The following is a 19,090-nucleotide window of genomic DNA, read 5'->3' as shown; positions in this document are numbered from 1 at the left end:
AATCTGTGGAGGGAGCTGAAAGTTCAAGTTGCCAAACGTCAGCCACCAAACCTTAATGACTTGGAGAGGATCTGCCAAGAGGAGTGGGCCAAAATCCCTCCTGAGATGTGTGTAAACCTGGTGGCCAACTACAGGAAACGTCTGACCTCTGTGATTGCCAACAAGGGATTTGCTACCAAGTACTAAGTCATGTTTTGTGAAGGGGGTCAAATACTTATTTCCCTCATGAACATGCAAATCAGTGCATAATTTGTTAAACATGCATTTCTTTTGAATTTTTTGTTGCTATTCTGTCTCAATTACAATACACCTACCATCCGATTTTTAGACTGATCATTTCTTTGTGAGTGGCAAACATTCAAAATCAGCAGGGGATCAAATACTTATTTCCTTCACTATATATATATATATTTTTTTTTTTTTTTCCGCAAATGTTGGTATTAGTGTCCTGCAAAGTCCATACTTCTGTATGAGAGCTTGCTCTTTTTAAAAACAACAGACTTACTGGCCAGATCACCGGAAGAACATAAAAAAGAAAGCCTATAAAAGAAAAATGAATGCAGCAGTCACATCTAAAGGTAAGCTGGGGCAGCACAGTGGCTAAATGGTTAGCATTTCCGCCTGGCAGTACTAGGGTTGCCGGTTCGAATTCCAGCCATGGCACCACCTGCCTGGAGTTTGCATGTTCTCCCTGTGCTTGCGTGGGTTTCCTCCAGGTACTCCAGTTTCCTCCCACACTTCAAAGACATGCTGGTATGTTAATTGGCTCCTGTCTAAATTGTCCCTAATTTGTGTATGTATGAATGCAAGTTAGGGACCATAGATTGTACACCACTTGAGGATTAGGGACTGATGTGAATGTACAATATATATGTAAAGTGCTGTGTAAATTGATGGCGCTATATAAGTACCTTAAATAAATAAAATAAGCTGCAAAATGATAAATGTTTGCTTTTTAATTATGCTAAAGTTCCAGCAAATATGTTTGGGTGACTGGAGGTGGACTGGCACCAATATCAAGATTAATTTGCTGTCTATGTCCCCATTACAAAGATCTCCTCCCACTTCCTGTCCTGATGACACCCTGTACTTTAATAAACAAGTAAAAGAGGGAAGCAGGAGACAAAGAAAACTTTGCTGCAGAAGGTGACCACCAGATGAGGTATCAGATGAGCCAATATTATTTTGTTTGTTAATATTTTAAAATACACGTTTTATATTTGTACAGTTGCTGGACAACCAAATCTATTCATTGTTTAAATTGTAAAGATAGTGAGCGCTCCTTTACAAAATAGCTGCTAAAACACCAAAAAGGTACCAAGATAAAACCTTCAGATAAATCAGTAAAATAAGGGTGCAGCGCTAAATATATGATAAATATATGATAAACGGATAACCAATAGAAATGTATAAATTAGTCCGCTAGTATAGTTCAAATAATAAATCCAAGGGTAGTGAAACCAGCAGCAGATAGACTTGTGACACCAGCCAATAATTAAAGTGCGCACTCACCGGAAGCGCATAGGTAATGCGCATGTAATATAATAACCACCAAGGTAACTGTGGGTAGGCGGGATAGATAGGTAAACTTCCTTCTATGGTGTAGACATCAAGCCTTGGGAAATGATAGGAATCTGCTGGGTCCAGAGGTCCCCTTAAGGATGGATTAGGTGCTCAGCCTGAGTACAGGGCTCCTTTCCTCTGGTAGTAGCAAATCTCTGGGGGTGACCTGCACCCTTATTTTACAAATCTATTCATTGTGTGCAAGTAAATTATCAGCAATTTAGAGACTAATCTCTTCTAAACTTGGGGATCATCTAGCAATTTAAAACATAAAATAACTACACGTACATATTCAAAGCTCTTTGATAAAACCAGTCTGTGTTGTCCAAAAACAAGCAATCGAAGACATACATTTTTTATGGGCAAAGTACGTGAATGTGTTGCATGGATTGAGAAAGCTGTCTAATACAGAGCAGGCACTGTTGTGACACAGATACTGAGCATCTACAACAGTGACTGTGCGTGTTGCAATCAAATCATTTCACTACAAACCCAGACAGATGTGGTCTGCCGGGCCAGACCTGTCAGATAATGAGAGCTGACAATGTGTAAGTCAGACTTCAAACATACGCTCTGTCAAACCTGAGCACCGATTCCTCTTTTGTGCCTGACACCATAAAAGACACAAAGGGAATCTTCCAACTAATCACACAGAGAAAAAACCCCCCCACAAATCTGACCAACTAGACAGTCACATGTATGTTGATTGCAAAATCTAAAATACTGTGAAGAGGGACATTAGAGTGTAAGCTCCTCTGGTGCAGAGACTGATGTGACTGGCTCAGTGTTCTCTGTACAGCCCTGCAGAATATGTCAGAGATATATAAATGTATAATAATAATAGTGTGTGACTGTGGTGGGGACATTAGAGTGTAAGCTCCTCTGGTGCAGAGACTGATGTGACTGGCTCAGTGTTCTCTGTACAGCCCTGCAGAATATGTCAGAGCTATATAAATGTATAATTATAATAGTGTGTGACTGTGATGGGACATTACAAAGTAAGCTCGTCTGGTGCACGGACTGATGCGAATGACTCCGTATTAGCTGTACAACACTGCAGAATATGTCAGAGATATATTTAAATGTTTAATAATATAATATTTCCTCCTTTTAGCACTTGCTGTGTCTTTCTTGTTTCTTTTGCTCTCTGTTGTTTGGAAACAGAGCAGATCAAAGTCAAGTTTCCGGGGCAGAGAAGTCTGTCATATTTTTTTTAACGTGATCTGCAATGAATTTGCACGTCGTCTGTGAACTACTGTATGAATAATGGAAGAAAGATGTGTGCGCACGCTCCTGATCCCGGGCCAAACAGTCAGAGGCGATTCCTTCTGTTAACAATTTCAGGGGAACGACTGATTAAGACCAGACCTTGCCGTCGTATAAAACACTCGAAACCCTTTAAAATGTCAGCGTCGCTCTCAGGAGACATAGAAATGTCAGCTAAGCTCAAGTGTCTGTTTTAAAGAGAATGTGTCTATAAGGTATGAATGGAGACAAAGGACGCCCTCAACTCCACCAGGGTGACATATGGGCAGATGCCACCATCTTGTACACAGTTGGCATGCTTTGCAGTGATACAATGTAACAGATTCATGATACCATGAAGCAGATTTATGATACAAGGGAGCAGATTCATGATATGATGGAGCAGTTTGGTGTTGCACACTGACTTGAATGTTCAGTTTGTTCAGATTTAATACAATGTGGTTGATTTACTAAAACAGGAGAGTGCAAAATCTGGTGCAGCTGTGCATGGTAGCCAATCAGCTTCTAACTTCAACTTGTTCAGTTACGCTTTGCCAAAAAATACCTGGAAACTGATTGGCTTCTATGTAGATCTGCACTCTCCAATTTTAGTAAATCAACCCCATTGCAGCAGTTATTTACATCAAATTATCTCTTACATTTCTCCTTTATAGCTAATAAAATAAAAAATCTGACAGATTAATGCATGAAGCAGCATTTAAAGTAAAAAATTCAGTTTGGCCCAAACTTTTTTTTTTTGTTTTTCATTTCTATCTGAGGCTGCTTTGGAGAGACTTCCTATGCTGGAGACAATGGTTTCAGCAAACAGGAAGTGAAGAAAAATTTACATCAAGGACACAGGAATAAAAATCTGACAGGGGTTCTAGCCTTCCCCTACTTAACTGATGACCCATAATTTTTTCACTCCATGTCTGCTGAACCCATTGTCACTACGTCGGAGGGGAGGTGGGGGAATATCTAGAATGAGCCCTGGATAGCAGCAGAAGACCAACAAGGTTTCTAATCCTCCCCCACTCTATCCATACATTGTGACTGAATTTGCACTTTACGGACACACTCCAATTAAACAGTAATCATGTTTTTGTACTCAAAAGGCCTGGGCTGCCTCCTAACTGCCCAAGCATACACCCTGGCATTTACCATCTGCCCCACAAGCTACGCCCCTGTAGTTGCCAGCATTTTTTTTATGTCATAGAGATAAAATTTCCTGGATAGCACCAACACTTCACTGATTTCTTGTACCATTTCCTTCAGCAGCATTTTATACATTAACATATGCTATGTGCCAATACATCATAAAAGCTGGGAGTGGCCAACTCCTTACCATATATCAATATATTTAACTAAACTGAAAAAAAACTAAATCTTGCTGTGTGTCCAGCTTTATACACCATATCAGCTTTTTAAATATATCAGATTGGTGACACAATGTCACACACAGTATTCGGCATCCTCAATGTGACCATACCTAGTATTTTGCTAATATTTGAATTGTGCATGTCAGGGAAAGCCTGGAGAATTTTCCTCCGCTCGTCCTTCGCCCACACCATGAAGGCATTCATCGGACGTTTGATATGTGGCTCACTGCTCCCACGGCCCCGGGACTCTCGATATATCCGGGACTCAGACACGCCAGCACTTCCTGAAAAAGGGCAATAAGAGGAGAGTTAGGAGGTGTTCTTGGCAAAAAGGTTGTTCATGTCAGGAATCTGTGGCTCTTCCACAGTAGTACATTATACATATACCGCATGCATACAATATACATATTACTAAGGATGAGAAAAGGAGTACAGGATTAGGGGTAGGGCAGTACGGCTGATACCGTCTGGGGTTTATTTAACCTCAGAGTGTTCAGGACGCATCCACTTGTGCCCAGCCCCCCCCATTAGTGACAGTTGCTCTGTATTACACAGCAGGGGCGGCTGTCAAAATGAAGCCACTTCTGTGCAAAGTGACATTTTCAGATAGTCACTATTTACTCAAGTGTCATTGAGTAAATAGATTGTAACAATGTAAAATGTATTTATTATTTCAGGTGTAATCTGCATATAGCTAAAGCCTAAAAAAAAAAAAAAAGAAAGAACATAAAAACCCTTATGGTTAGGCCTGAGACATAGGTGCTATTTGCATGTCGACTATATGTCTGGGCCCTCCCTTACCTGGTCTGAAATAGCAGTCCTTTCAGTGGACAAGCTTTATTCTGCATTACTTTGCTGCTGAAGTGTAATGTTGTATTTACTGATAAAGATGATCATAGCCCTACTATCCTTGCACAGCGAGTATATAGCTTTTTGACTTGGTTCTGGAAAATGGATTCTGGATTTTCTAATGGTACGGTTTTGTGATCCTTCTTTTGCATGTAGAATATTACACAATGTGCTGTATGCTTTGAAAAAGTTTAATAAAAATTGTAATTTATAAAACAAAAAAAAGGATTAAAAAAATTAGTTATTTAACTGCTAATTAACCCTAATCTGTCCTATTTAACTGCTTTTCCTCCTTTTTTCTGTCATTTATTTATATTTGTTTTATTATCTCTGTTTTTCTTTTTACCATTTATATTTTTTTTTCATATTCATTCATTTTGTTTGTTTTAGTGTCGCTTAAAAAGAAAATGTGCAAGACGGGAAAAAAAAAAAAAGTAATGTAATTTTGAAATTTGCAAATAACTGCTTTGTACCAGAAACATTGTTTTATTGTCATTTCAAATGGGGAAAATTATAGAATAAGATGTATACTATTTTAAAGTAAAACTTTTTTTTTTCTAACAATGATCAAAAAATAAAATCTTTTTCACTCCTATAAATACCATAAAAATTTTTTTTACAAACAATACTGCTAAAAAATAAGCCTAGTTTGTCCCCCATAAACAATGTATATGTTACTTTGTTATCTGGAGCCTAAGTTCACACTATTGCAAGTCTCGTTCTGCGTTTAGGTAGTCTGTTCATTTCAGTTGGCTGCTCTACCCGCAAAAATGTGGAAAAAGAAGTCCCTGACCTTTTTCTGGAAATGCACCACATCGAGCACCAGTTTATTGTATACTAAAATGTGGCACATTTGCAGATGCATGGGTGTGCCGTTAATAATGATTGGTACCCCCACATGTCTGCAAAAGTGCACTGCTTTTTCTCTGCTAGTCGGGAATATGCACAAATTTCCAGCCCACATGTGTCAACGTAGGGACAAGATAAAACTTTTAAAAAAATGTTACATTTAAACCAAAGTGACCCTTGAGCTGGTGCCAGCTGTCATAATTTAAGCCTCCCCAAATACCCCAACCCGCCTATATACCCACAGCCATACTCTTCTGGTGCTGTAATGTCATTTTTTTTTTATTTCTGCTGCTAATTGTAGGTTTTTTTGTTTGTTGGTCCTTGTATGCGTGACTGTCCAATCTGTGTGGAGGTGACTGCTTCTGAATGATTGTGGATAAACTCATTTAGGCAGCATTATCAACAGACGAACGAGAAATCCAGTGTTCAGTGTGAATGATCGCCACCATTATCAGCATGTTAAAGCCAGTACTTACCATCAGAGTCTCCGCTCAAATTAAAATCCATCATGCTGTGGCTGAACTTTCCATCGTCGTTTTGCTTGACCGCCATCTGCTGGGACAGACAATCTAGGGAAGGCTTGTCCTGCAGGGTGAGAATAAAATAAATACTGTAGGTATTATAAAATAAAGAATACAAAACAAAAAAACTGAATTGTAATCTTAGCCCACAGAAATGTCCATGTGCCCAGTATCAGGTAGGACTTCCAGCACCCAGCACAGTAATTGATCAGAAAACCTAACAACCGGAACAATTAGTAGTCAGCTTATGAGTCATAGCTTATGTTTGATGGGTTTTTTTATGCAAATTCCAACATTCCTGCATCCTATTTGTACTACAGATCATAAACTTCTATATGTACAGCACCATCCAGTGGTAATGAAGATACACATTACTAAGGAATCAAAGGGTACCGGGTGTCATCTATTTTAGTATTACTCAGACTGACTGCAGTGAGGTGCACAGAAGGAGGTGGGATGAAAGGTATAATAACTCTTTGAATTTCCCACATCTCAGGCACTCTTAAAAGTCCATGTGGACCCCAATCATATTAAATGCCAGGACTACAGTCTACAGCTTTAGGAAGTGAAGACTGTTTGACATGTCCTCCATATTCAGTTAAACAGACGCCAACATTGTTCACTATGGTGGAGAATGATGAATCATATTGTTACAATCTGTCTTTCTATCTCTTGAAGAAACTTCGAGGGCCTCCAGGTATAATGAAGGACACCCATCATTGAGTCATATGTCATCCAAGAAATTAATTGTGTCACGCTGATTTAGACACCGATCCGAAAGCCAATAAAATCTGTTTAATGTCTTGTAATTGGCAGGCAGATTCAGCATAAAGATCACTAATTAGTTATGGGTGGTTCAGGACGCCCACTATGAAATCACAAGCAAATATTTCTGATATTGTGGCAGCAGCTCAGCAGAGCCACCAGCTGTTACAGATCAGAAGGCGGAAATGTATGATGTGATGTGTCGCTACAGGGAGGGTTGGAGGTCTCGCATAACACATTGCAGGAAAACTGCACCAGTCAGCCCAGACATGAGAAAATAATGCTAGGAACAGGAAATCATCCAAAACATTGATATCTAGGAGAGTAACCACAAGATGATATTTCCTGGAATAGTTTGTGTCCCTGCCCCTCCCCCCCAAGGCGAGAATTGCCAGCATTAGATTGTCTCTGCCCCTCCCATATGGTGGGATTTCTCTGCAGTGATTTGTGTCTCTGCACCTCCCACAATGGTGAGATTTCCCTGCAGTAGTTTGTGTCTCTGCCCCTCCCACAATGGTGAGATTTCCCTGCAGTAGTTTGTGTCTCTGCCCCTCCCACAATGGTGAGATTTCCCTGCAGTAGTTTGTGTCTCTGCCCCTCCCAAAATGGTGAGATTGCCTGCAGTAGTTTGTGTCTCTGCCCCTCCCACAATGGTGAGATTTCCTGCAGTAGATTGTGTCTCTGCCCCTCCCACAATGGTGAGATTGCCTGCAGTAGTTTGTGTCTCTGCCCCTCCCACAATGGTGAGATTTCCCGCAGTAGTTATGGTGAGATTTCCCGCAGTAGTTATGGTGAGATTTCCTGCAGTAGTTTGTGTCTCTGCACCTCCCACAATGGTGAGATTTCCTGCAGTAGATTGTGTCTCTGCACCTCCCACAATGGTGAGATTTCCTGCAGTAGATTGTGTCTTTGCCCCTCCCACAATGGTGAGATTTCCTGCAGTAGTTTGTTTCTCTGCCCCTCCCACAATGGTGGGATTTCCTGCAGTAGGTTTTGTCTCTGCTCCTCCCACAATGGTGAGATTTCCTGCAGTAGTTTGTGTCTCTGCCCCTCCCACAATGGTGAGATTTCCTGCAGTATTTTGTGTCTCTGCCCCTCCCACAATGGTTAAAATTCCTGCAGTAGTTTGTCTCTCTGCCCCTCCCACAATGGTGAGATTTCCTGCAGTAGATTGTGTCTTTGCCCCTCCCACAATGGTGAGATTTCCTGCAGTAGTTTGTGTCTTCGCCCCTCCAACAGTGGTGGAATGTTCGCCCTAGTAGTTTTGTGTCTCTGCCCCTCCCACATGTAACATGCCATATTTGGGAACATTGTAATGCAAAAAGACTGTATAGTTGTATATTTTGCTATCAATCACTGAAAATCTGTGGGCAGTTCTGAACTGTGCAGCGCACTACAATCAGCTGCAGGAAAGAGTCCTAAAAGCAAAACAAAAAAAGTGAGAATAGAAGACTTCTATGCTACAGGAAATATTTGGGGCTGTAGTTTCCACAAACTGTAATGCCCAAACGTTTGCACATTTTATGTTTCTATTTACTTTTCTGTTAATATAGTAATCGTTATCAAATACTGACTTGTGTTTGTCAGATCCTTCAGAAATATGTTCACTAGTATTCACTTATAAATCAACAGACTCCTTCATATAAGGTGCTCAAACATCTTCATGCTGACGCTAAGCAGGTAACATTGTTCTGGGTAGAACAAACCTTTACGAAGGCACTCCACCATTCTATGTGCAGAACTTTGCTGAACTGCCTCTCTGATGCGTTTAGAACTCTCTTCAAAGAGCGGCAGATATGGCCGCCAAGACTTGTACCTTCTGCGCTCCTCTCCTCCAAGACAAAAGTCATCGGAGGAGTGAAATGAAACATATTGTACGCTCTCGCTCTCCGCTTCCCTCTTCCCCGATGGCGCTTTTATAACTTTCTATTATTCCAGTAAAAGCTGTGCAGACGACAGACCACCAGAGAGGATGAAAAGACCTTTTGAGGTTTTAATGATTAATTAGTTATCTTTTTATTACTCCAGAATGAAGACACAACGGAGTGTGTTAACCCCCCTCCCCTCCCCAGTATCTGGAATCTTCCACAGATAAAGGACAATAATCCTCCCACTGTATCCAGATACATCGTTAAATTACTGATGAGCGAGGTCTCTGTGTTAGCTTCTGTGGGGCACTTCGGGCGATCATGTCTCCCCAATTTTTGTCATTTGTAAGGTTTTGGATATTTTCTGGTGACAACTATACAGTGTATGTAGTGGAGACCCTAGATATGGATGGAATTTCTACAAAAAGTGGTTGGCCTGTGCAGCTAAGCCCAGGTACTCAGTGCTGTGTGTGTCAGTCCTACAAGTCCATGCAATAAGAGCACAGTGACCGTCTGTCCGCAGCAAGACAGTTTGATGAGGAAACAAACTTTTACATGACTACCAAATGATATAAATTCATTTTTAAGGGTCTATATAATGTGTCTTTTTTTCCCCACAATTTATAATTTCATCAATTACTGCACACACAGCTGGCTGCACTCTTTGCCAGAAGATCCTGTACCGTCAAACGGGCAGTTCAATATTTTCCTCATCTGACCAGCAGGGGTGCTCTACTATCACATTACAAGGACAGAGATCTGCTATATAATGCATAAAGACAACCTATTAATTAGTCAACGTGTCTTTTTCCCCATTGCAAACAATTTACTAGATTACAGACTTACTAAATCAAAACATCCACAGCGCCTGACAGTGTAATAATAATCATAACGATGTGTAGACTGATGTGATTGGTTCTCTGTACAGCACTGTGGAATCTGTTAGCGCTATATAAATGTATAATAAAAATGTTGGTGTGTGATTGTGGTGGGACATTAGAGTGTAAGCTTCTCTGGTGCAGATGTGACTGGCTCAGCATTCTCTGTACAGCACTATGGAATCTGTTAGCACTATATACATGCATAATAATAATATGTGTGTGTGACTGTGGTGGGACATTAGAGTGTAAGCTCCTCTGGTGCAGATATGACTGGCTCAGTGTTCTTTGTACAGCACTGAGGAATATGTCAGAGATATACAAATGTATAATAATAATACAAATAAAAATGTGTCATCATAGTGATGGTAAGCTCTTCTGGTGCAGAGACTGATGCGACTGGCTCAGTGTTCTTTGTACAACACTGCTGAAAATGTCAGAACTATATAAATTAATATTAGGCCATGCTGGGACTAGTAATCCCTCAACATTAACTACAGAACTACAACCATTTTGTGTTATTAAAGAATAATAAACATTTATGATCATAGTGATGGTAATCTTCTCTGGTGCAGAGACTGATGTGACTGTCTCAGTGCTCTCTGTACAGCACTATGGAATATGTCAGAGATATATAAATGTATAATAATAATAGTGTGTGACTGTGGTGGGGACATTAGAGTGTAAGCTCCTCTGGTGCAGAGTGATGTGACTGGCTCAGTGTTCTCTGTACAGCACTGTGGAATATGTCAGAGATATATAAATGTATAATAATAATAATACAAATGTGTGACTGTGGTGGAGACATTAGAGTGTAAGCTCCTCTGGTGCAGAGACTGATGACTGGCTCAGTGTTCTCTGTACAGCACTGTGGAATATGTCAGAGATATATAAATGTATAATAATAATACAAATGTGTGATCATAGTGATGGTAATCTTTTCTGGTGCAGAGACTGATGTGACTGGCTCAGTGATCTCTGTACAGCACTATGGAATATGTCAGAGTTATATAAATACATAATAATGAAAGTATGTGTAGTGTACATCTTTAGCTGGCCATACATTATACAATTTTTTTGTACATTTTTCCTTTAGATTTACCAAAAACCATATAAATAAGAAGAGGTCATACCTAAACAACACTTTCAATTTATATCCAATTAGGTAGGCCCTTGCACTACATAGTTGAAGGTAAACCTAAAGGAGATTGTACAGAAATTGTACGAGAAAATTGTATAATTTATGGCCAGCCTTTCCCAATAAGGAAAGAAATAAAATGTTGTTATTGCTTTATTTTCCCAATCAAATAGTATAATACAACATGTACAGAACCTATAGAATGAACAACGTTAAAAATGACAAACCTAAGATTCCCAGCTATGGCAATCATTGCATCTTTATTACTCTTACTGTGCACACAGTATGTACTTGTACTAAACATCTTTATTATTTTAGTTACCACTGAGATTTTACAAGTCAGCATTTGGAGGTAGGAGGACTCCTCAGACCTCTGGTGTGTTTCGGCAGCCCTGACCTGAAAGAGTCAATACAACTCCGGAGTGTAACTAAAGTCCTGGCAGGAAATAAAATGAATGTGGTGACTGAGCCTCTGCTACAAGTTATTGCTGGGCTGCTGCTTATATCTTTACATTGCTGTCATTACAAAAATAAAATTAAATCATTCTCGAGACCTGCACGCTCACACATAATCAGTCTCTGGCGTGCGTGGGCTCTCATTAGTTGGAACTTATGGCATGATGAAAAACGAGGCACAGCGACAGGGCTGCGACGTACTTTACTGACCATCTGTGAAAATAGGTCTACTGCCCATCGGAGGCACACAGCTGTAAACGCACGGGAGCAAGAAGCCGATGAAGGAAGCCAGCCTCCGACTCAGGGAAACATCTAAAATTGTACATGGCGGTGTTCTTCGTATGAGGGAAGGGAGACTAGTGGGAATCGGGGTCCATCTTGCACACACCTCCGCAGATGGAGTCCTCTGGCAGCCACCCAAACAGTTAAAATTAGATGGAAACAGAGCGTTGGGCTTCAGACTGTCAGGAGAATCGAGAAAAAAAAATTCTAAGCTGTTCCACTTATCTTCAGGCCAAATAATCGAGACATATCAATGCTGACAAATATTTATGCAGCCTGAAAAGTGGAGAATGAGAAAATAGGGATTGTCCTGTAATCATTTAGAGACGAAATCTATAATAAAAAAAAATGTTTGTACTCCATAAAATCCCTTTCTTGAAGCCCCCAGGATGTCATCTGCTGTCAGGTTATCTTCCTGTAGGCGGCAGTAAAACTCAACAGTAGATGACTTCCTGTGTCCCTCAATGGACAAGAAAGAAATAAAGATTTTTTTATTTACAGAATATCTGATTGAGTAAAGGAACGCACCGCAGACTTGGGGCTAAATCTTTGCTCGTATTTCATATGAACATTTCCAGAAATACAATCTGGCTTTCCCTGCAGACTATCAGACCATCCCAAAACTATGCAGGAAGGTGTCAGATGAGGATGATAAGATTTGCTCTTTTCTAAAATTTGCCAAACATAACCCCAAAAAAGAAATTGGTTTAACAGGAAACAGCCCAAAATTCCAGTCGTGCAAATCATTTTTCTGTCACTATGAATAAGCTGTGATTAGAAAGTGATCTATTCACTTCCCTTATCTTCAGCCTGCCTTATACAGCTCGAATGTCATGCAACTGCTGTTGAATTGGACAAAATCTGGCAAGACCCAACACTACAAAAGTACATTTTTCAATCAACTTTTGTAGACGGAGTTAGGTGGGAAATAGTCAGCTGAACAGTTCCTGCCTGCAAACAGATACAGTCACTGTTCAGATATTCTGACAGTTGCATGCACCAGAATACACATTTGCGCACTGCTGTGAATGGTGGGATCTACTAGACTGCTCTTATTCAAAAGAGAGTGCAACAAGTGAAACCTATATGTGTATGGCTAGCTTGTAATCAATATTTTTCCATGAAAAGTACAGTATTTTCAATAATATGTAATCCTTCCAGGTGCTTATTACCTTTCACAGATCACAATATTCCTCCTGACAATGCCTTCATCTGCTTTTCTCTCCAGAAGGACACAGACATTTTTATTCAGGTAACATCCAGGGTCACCATCTACTTCCTGGACTGAGATGCCAGCTCACATAATCACGAAAGCCTGGTGCCTGTGTGTGTCTTGGTTGTGTTTACGAATGTCTGACACAGATCAGCCCCTAGTGCAGATTCTGCTAAAAATGTACAATGTTGTAAGTGTGTAAGGTAAGCTGGAACTCACTTTCGGCCTGCTTTACACTATTGCGAGTGTGGGAATCACACCTGTTCCCCCAACTACAGCCAAAACGTGCTGCTCTTTAAATCGTGTAGGGCTGCCATTCATTCTTAATGGTACAGTACAAAAAATGCCCACTGCCCCGGTCTATAACTGGCTTTTAAAGCAAGGAACACATGGATAGGCAACGCATGTCAAAAAGAAAAGAAAGTTCCAGTTCAACTTGCCAGCCAGCTTACTAACAACAAAATTTGTAGAGTTAGGACCACAGATTATCGGGGTGCCGTGACGTGGTTCTGTGGCTTATGTATGTATTTGCAAATGTGTGCTAACTAATCCCGTTTTTAACGTATACTGTTAGACAGGTTGATTCAGTTGTTAGTCAGCTGGCTGGCAAGTTGAGCTGGGAACTTTCTTTTCTTTTTGACATTCTTAATGGTACCCCCACGCTTCTAAAAACACAGCATGTTTGTGGGTACGGGAACCACAGGGAAATTGCATAGTGCTTTTGCACCATGCGATTTTCTGGCTGCTGCATTTCAAAAATGGTTCAGGACCCTCTTTCCTGCATGAAACGAATGCACAACAGCCTATTCAGATGAATTGGCTGCTGTGCCAGCACAAACGTGGCTTGCAGAGCTGCAATAGTGTGAACAAGGGCTTTTTGACAATGATTTTGATGTCTATCAGACATCAAACAAGTACAAAGCTGTGAGAAGATTTCCCTGTAAACTCTCTAGAATGACAAACAGCATCTCTTCGCTAACCTTGACTCGTAATCCCACTTATCTCCGCAAGGCTGCATCCCCAAACTACTTTCAGCTGTGGCCAAAATATTTTGGCTGCAGGATTATGGAGGTTTGCGCATCAGAGAAAAAATAAAATTCCTGCAGAACAAAACTCCCTTAACATCACCATTTACTGATACACCCCACCGCCCAGTACTTCCTCCAAGCTGTAACTGACCAGAGATTAGTTGAGTGAAAGCAGTTTGGTTAACAGTGGTCGGTGACAAGGAAGCAGGCACATACACAGGTTACTAAAAGAATGGACAACTGGCACAAGACAGACGCAGAAGAAAAAGCTAATATGGAAGATTAACTACCTGTACCATGACAGAGCCTCTCCACATTATTATAATGTACTCCCGTCCAGGGCGCAGCCTGTCAGCCCAATTATGGCCCCCTGTCTGGATGACTACGCTGTAACGGCAGTTAAACAGCACGCTCCTGGGGTCGGCCGCAATTTCTGAAACTTCCGTACCATGAAAAAAAGCTTTTAATGGGCCCCTACGCCCAACCACGAGACCCTCTTTGCAACTATAGAGGAGTCGGGTGAAGAGCGGCTGTCTAAAATGATTTGGTCGGTTGTCACTTGATAATTCCCAGTTAGCACAAGAGGAAGGGAGGAGGGGAGGGTAAGGTTGCCTCCGCTCTAGAAGATTAAAAAAAAATAAAATAAAATAATAAAAGCGGCTACAGATGCTCTGTGAATGCAACCAACTGCTGCCCCCGTGGATGAATTCAAGGCGCTTAACAAATAACGGCAATTTAGCTACGCTGCCGAAGAACAGCTCCAGTCACTTTACATTAGCATCTGGCTGAGCGTTAAAAACCTTTTCTACACGGGGAGCAGCGAAAGAGGAATTTCTGCTCCGAGCGCCCTTTCAAGAATGCTTAAATATTTGAATATAAATTCCTTTGTGCCTGTGATCACGTCTTCCGCTATAATACACTGTTTATACGGCCCGCTGCCCGCACATGAGAGCGCCTACAAGGCTTACGTCGTCAACCTGAGAAGTACAGGAAGTCGATAAGCGGTTCTAAGTGAGCATTGTGCTGTCAGTAGTGGCAGCGTCACTCTACGGGCTGCTCTAGACAGAGACTTTAAGGAAATCTATGACTGAAAAACAGCTAAATATGACCTCTCATTAAATATAGACTTCATGCTCAGTAATGTGTCAAACACTTCCAGCTATTTATTACCTCATGGAAATCACAGCATCCTGTCAATGCCTTTATCTGCAGAAGGACAGCACCATAGCTTTTTTCAGCCATCATCCAGGGCCATCATCTACTTCCTAGATTTAGATGATGGCTCAGAGATGATAAAATCATGTAAATCCTGGTTCCTATGCAGTTCTTGGCTGTGTTCACAAATGTTTGACACAGATTAATCACTGCTGCAGCCTCACATCTTGCTACAAAGTTACAATGTTGCACTCCAACCACTAAAGGAGAAGGAACATAGGAAATGCTTCCTCCTGCCTGCAGCAGAACGATGAAATCATCTAAGCCTAGGCAAAGTCACTGACTGGAGTTCAAGCAAAGCTTTTTAATGATAAAAGGTGGAGCTTTTCTGAAAAATGATACTGTATATTATGATATGTCATGGATTTAGTCATGCAGACTTGTAGAGCTACTAAATCCAATTAAATGTTACAGTGTATTTACAAATGTACTAAGATACAAGAGACAATTTACAGCGTGTTCTCCAGGTGATAAGTCTGTCATTTTGTTGCAGTATGTGGACACTGCCATTCAAGTCCAAAGCTGATGTAAGCTCATGAACGTAAATGCTGAGCTGCCTGTTCCAATATGGAAAAAGATGGCAACCATATCTAGCAGATAGATATGTTCAGAACTGTTCAGCAGATGGATACATATAGCTGTCTGAGATAAATTTCTAGACCGAAAAGAATGATAACATGCATATCCATACAATGTCTGCAAACAACCACATGAAGGACCCTATCATGTATGATTTCTATACAGCGCCCTTATACTAAACTAATAGGGTAACACCATGTTAATAGTTTAGCTGAGATTGCGTGATATTCACATATAATCTCTGGTGGATTACACAGACATAGGGGCCTAGAAATTTGTGAATGCGAGCACATATACAGACATGTCTAAAACAGAAGAGGTTCTGGCCACAATCTTTACCTGAGCCCCTGTTGACAGAGCAAAGTCACATGATAAGTCACACCCTATGTGCCGCTATGGAACTGTTCAAAATGGTGCAAATTGAATCCCAGAGACTTTTTAAAAATGTTTCAGCGCTATTTTTGTGCGATTTCATGTGTGACTTGCATTGACAACTGTGTATGTCGACAAGCCACACAGGATGTTGCACTGACGGCCTTGAAATTGCACTAAAGTAGCGCAACTTTAAAGCTGCACCCAGTGTGAACCGGGGCTTAGTCTCAAAAATATCTACTGGATCCCATTCTTCCCCACAAAGTCCCGGGCTCTGTGGCGCAGCACCCAATCTTTCACAAATATAATGCCACTGCCCTACTCCCACACACTTTACCACATATTGACCCTCTCCCCCCCGCTCCCTCTTCCTTACTCTACTCTACTTATTCCCCCCACCAATCCACTCCCACTAAATCCTTGTACTGCTCTAAATACTGTGCTACCACACCCTCCCTATACACAACCCCCTTCTCTGGTTGAACAAATTAGACAACAGGCCCCCATCCCGGTGGGCTGCTGTTACTCTACACATAATAAGCAAACTTGTTGCCACTTTGAACCTCTTCTGCAATCCCGTATCCCAAACCTTCACTTAAAATGATTACTACATGCAGACTTGCGTCTAATATTACTATATGGCCTCATTCACAAGGGCATAGCACAGCGTATGCCCGTGAGGGTTGAGTTTACCAGCATGGGGATGCACAGATGTTCCATGCACCTCCTGCAAGCAGTCCCATTCATGTAAATTGGGACGCATTGGCTGCACACCTATTTGATATCTATGTGGGTGCAGGTGCACTACGGCCCCGAACGCAGACAATGTGATGTCCGTCCAGCTGTTGCATCCCAATTGACATGAATGGGACAGTCTTCACGGGTAATGCACCTCTGCATTCCCATATGGGTAAACACATCCCTCATGCAGGTGTACTCTGTAGTACACCCTTGTTGATGGGACCTATGTTCCTATCTAGAAAATGAAGGTTTTTGTTTATATTTTGTATTACTGTTAAAATCTCTGGAAAATAATTTCTATAAATTAAACATTAAAAAAAGAGGGACTGTCCAAATCAAGTGAGCATTTACAGTTCAGAAACTTGTTCAGAATCTTGAGGAAAAAAAACTTTTTATAATCATTTAAACTGAGGGGTGAAAAGCTTCGCATGATAAAAGCCAAATCAGTTTAACAATAGAAATGCAAATTGAACATCCTTCCCTCACATCAAAGTGTCTTAAACTCTGATGGAATTTTCGCTGCATCTATCCTGATGTCAGTCCATCCGTCGAGCTCCACGTCTAATTAATATATAGCTGTCATTAGCTGAGAGGAGTCGGCTTGTAATAAGTTTGGGTATTTAGTGGGATAACACAGCTTGTCAGGGCGGCTATAGAATGGTGGCACGGCCCCCTCGCCGCCTGACATATCGCTGCGGTTTAAGCCCAACCAGAGATCAGCCAAGTACCAGCTAAGCTTCTATTCCTAGAGAGGACGGCATTATATCACAAATCCCCCTCTGATCTCACTAACATGCCGGCTTTTCTGTGAAGCAACCCAGATATTTCAAAGAACTCAAATCGTCCAAAAAGAACCATAATTTGTAATGGCAACCAGGAACGGGGGGGGGGGGGGGTTGGAATTAAGTGGCAGATTTTGGTAGCAGATTTGCACAAGGCGATTACTGAGGGTTGGAATAGGCTCTGATGTTCACTCACCTTCTCTGTCCGGCAGTTGTTGAGTGCCAGGCTGTTGACAACAGCCACCTTTCCATCCAGGACTTGCTGCTCCCGTCTCAGCTGCTCCTTCATCTGCCGTGCTTCCTGGATAGCCTTCGTCACCGCATCATGGTCATTTAAGTACCCCGTTGATGTAATGGAGGATAAGATATCTGATGAAGAGAAAGAGTGTTAGAGGGAGCAGGTATTTTTTTTTTTTTTTTTTTTAAATCGGGAGTGACATCACTGCTCTCCAGATAGAACATATACAGGAGTGACATCACCCCTTTCCTGATATGTTATATTATACAGGAGTGACATCACTGTTCCCCAGATACAAGTTATATTACACAGGAGTGACATTATGGCTTTCCAGATATAAGTTATATTATACAGGAGTGATATGCCAACTATCCAGATACAAGTTATATCTGGAGAGCGATGATGTCACGCCTGTATAATATATCTGGAGAACTGTGATATATGCCACAGGAATGATGTCACTGTTCTCCAGATATGTTACACAGGAGTGACATCACCACTCTCCAGATATGTTATATTATACAATAGCGACATAATCTCTCTCTAGACAGATTATACAGGAGTGACATCATCCTCCTCCAGATATAAATTACATATTGTACAGAACTGACTTGTCCACTCTCTAGATATGTTTAATGTTATATGTTGTGCAAAACAGTATGAATCAATAGGTCTGTGTGGAAGGACTTAATGAAAAACAGACTAAGCAGTAAAAAAAATGAATTCTGAATTAGTCACATACTTGGAGTCACAATGACAATGAGCAAAACTTTCCCTTTTTCATGCAGCAATTAATACCCACTCCATTCTGTCGTTCTGTGGCCCACCCCACGCCTCGTACCATGAGCCGGGCCCAAGAGATTCTGCTGAAACGTGCTTCAGATCACTTAAGATGAATCAGCCAGTCTCCAATCTATTCATACACCGAGCTGTCATCATTTCGTGACATGTCAGAAAACAAACGTGAGCGAGGAGTAAGAAAACAAACAAACAGATAAGAACGGCAATAGAGAGAAAGTGCATCTCGATTCGTCGCTGAGGCTACAACAGATGGGGGGGGGATTGTCGACAGAAGGCAGCTGCTAATCGCACATAAAAATGACCGGCTTGCCGGAACACGTTCTGCGGA

The 19,090-nt window shown here is 41.2% G+C and overlaps 1 protein-coding gene across 5 annotated transcripts in view; it reads right to left on the bottom strand.

Moving 5' to 3' along the window:
* SOX5 (SRY-box transcription factor 5) overlaps positions 1 to 19,090 on the bottom strand; it is a 288,812-nt gene that overhangs the window by 8,882 nt on the left and 260,840 nt on the right. For all 5 annotated transcript variants that reach the window (XM_089693351.1, XM_089693352.1, XM_089693350.1 and 2 more), the window contains 3 exons: positions 17,920 to 18,092; positions 6,362 to 6,470; positions 4,298 to 4,471 (listed from right to left, as the gene is read on the bottom strand). In XM_089693351.1, coding sequence (XP_089549477.1) covers positions 4,298 to 4,471; positions 6,362 to 6,470; positions 17,920 to 18,092 — 456 coding nt within the window. The remainder of the gene's footprint in view (positions 1 to 4,297; positions 4,472 to 6,361; positions 6,471 to 17,919; positions 18,093 to 19,090) is intronic.

Source organism: Staurois parvus, unplaced genomic scaffold (genome assembly GCF_062004578.1).
Source record: "Staurois parvus isolate SC_StPar_1 unplaced genomic scaffold, SC_StPar_1.0 ptg000628l, whole genome shotgun sequence".
Taxonomy (NCBI): Eukaryota; Metazoa; Chordata; class Amphibia; order Anura; family Ranidae; genus Staurois; species Staurois parvus.
The sequence above is the reverse complement of the archived record's forward strand: the minus strand, read 5'-3'. Positions and strand labels throughout refer to the sequence as shown.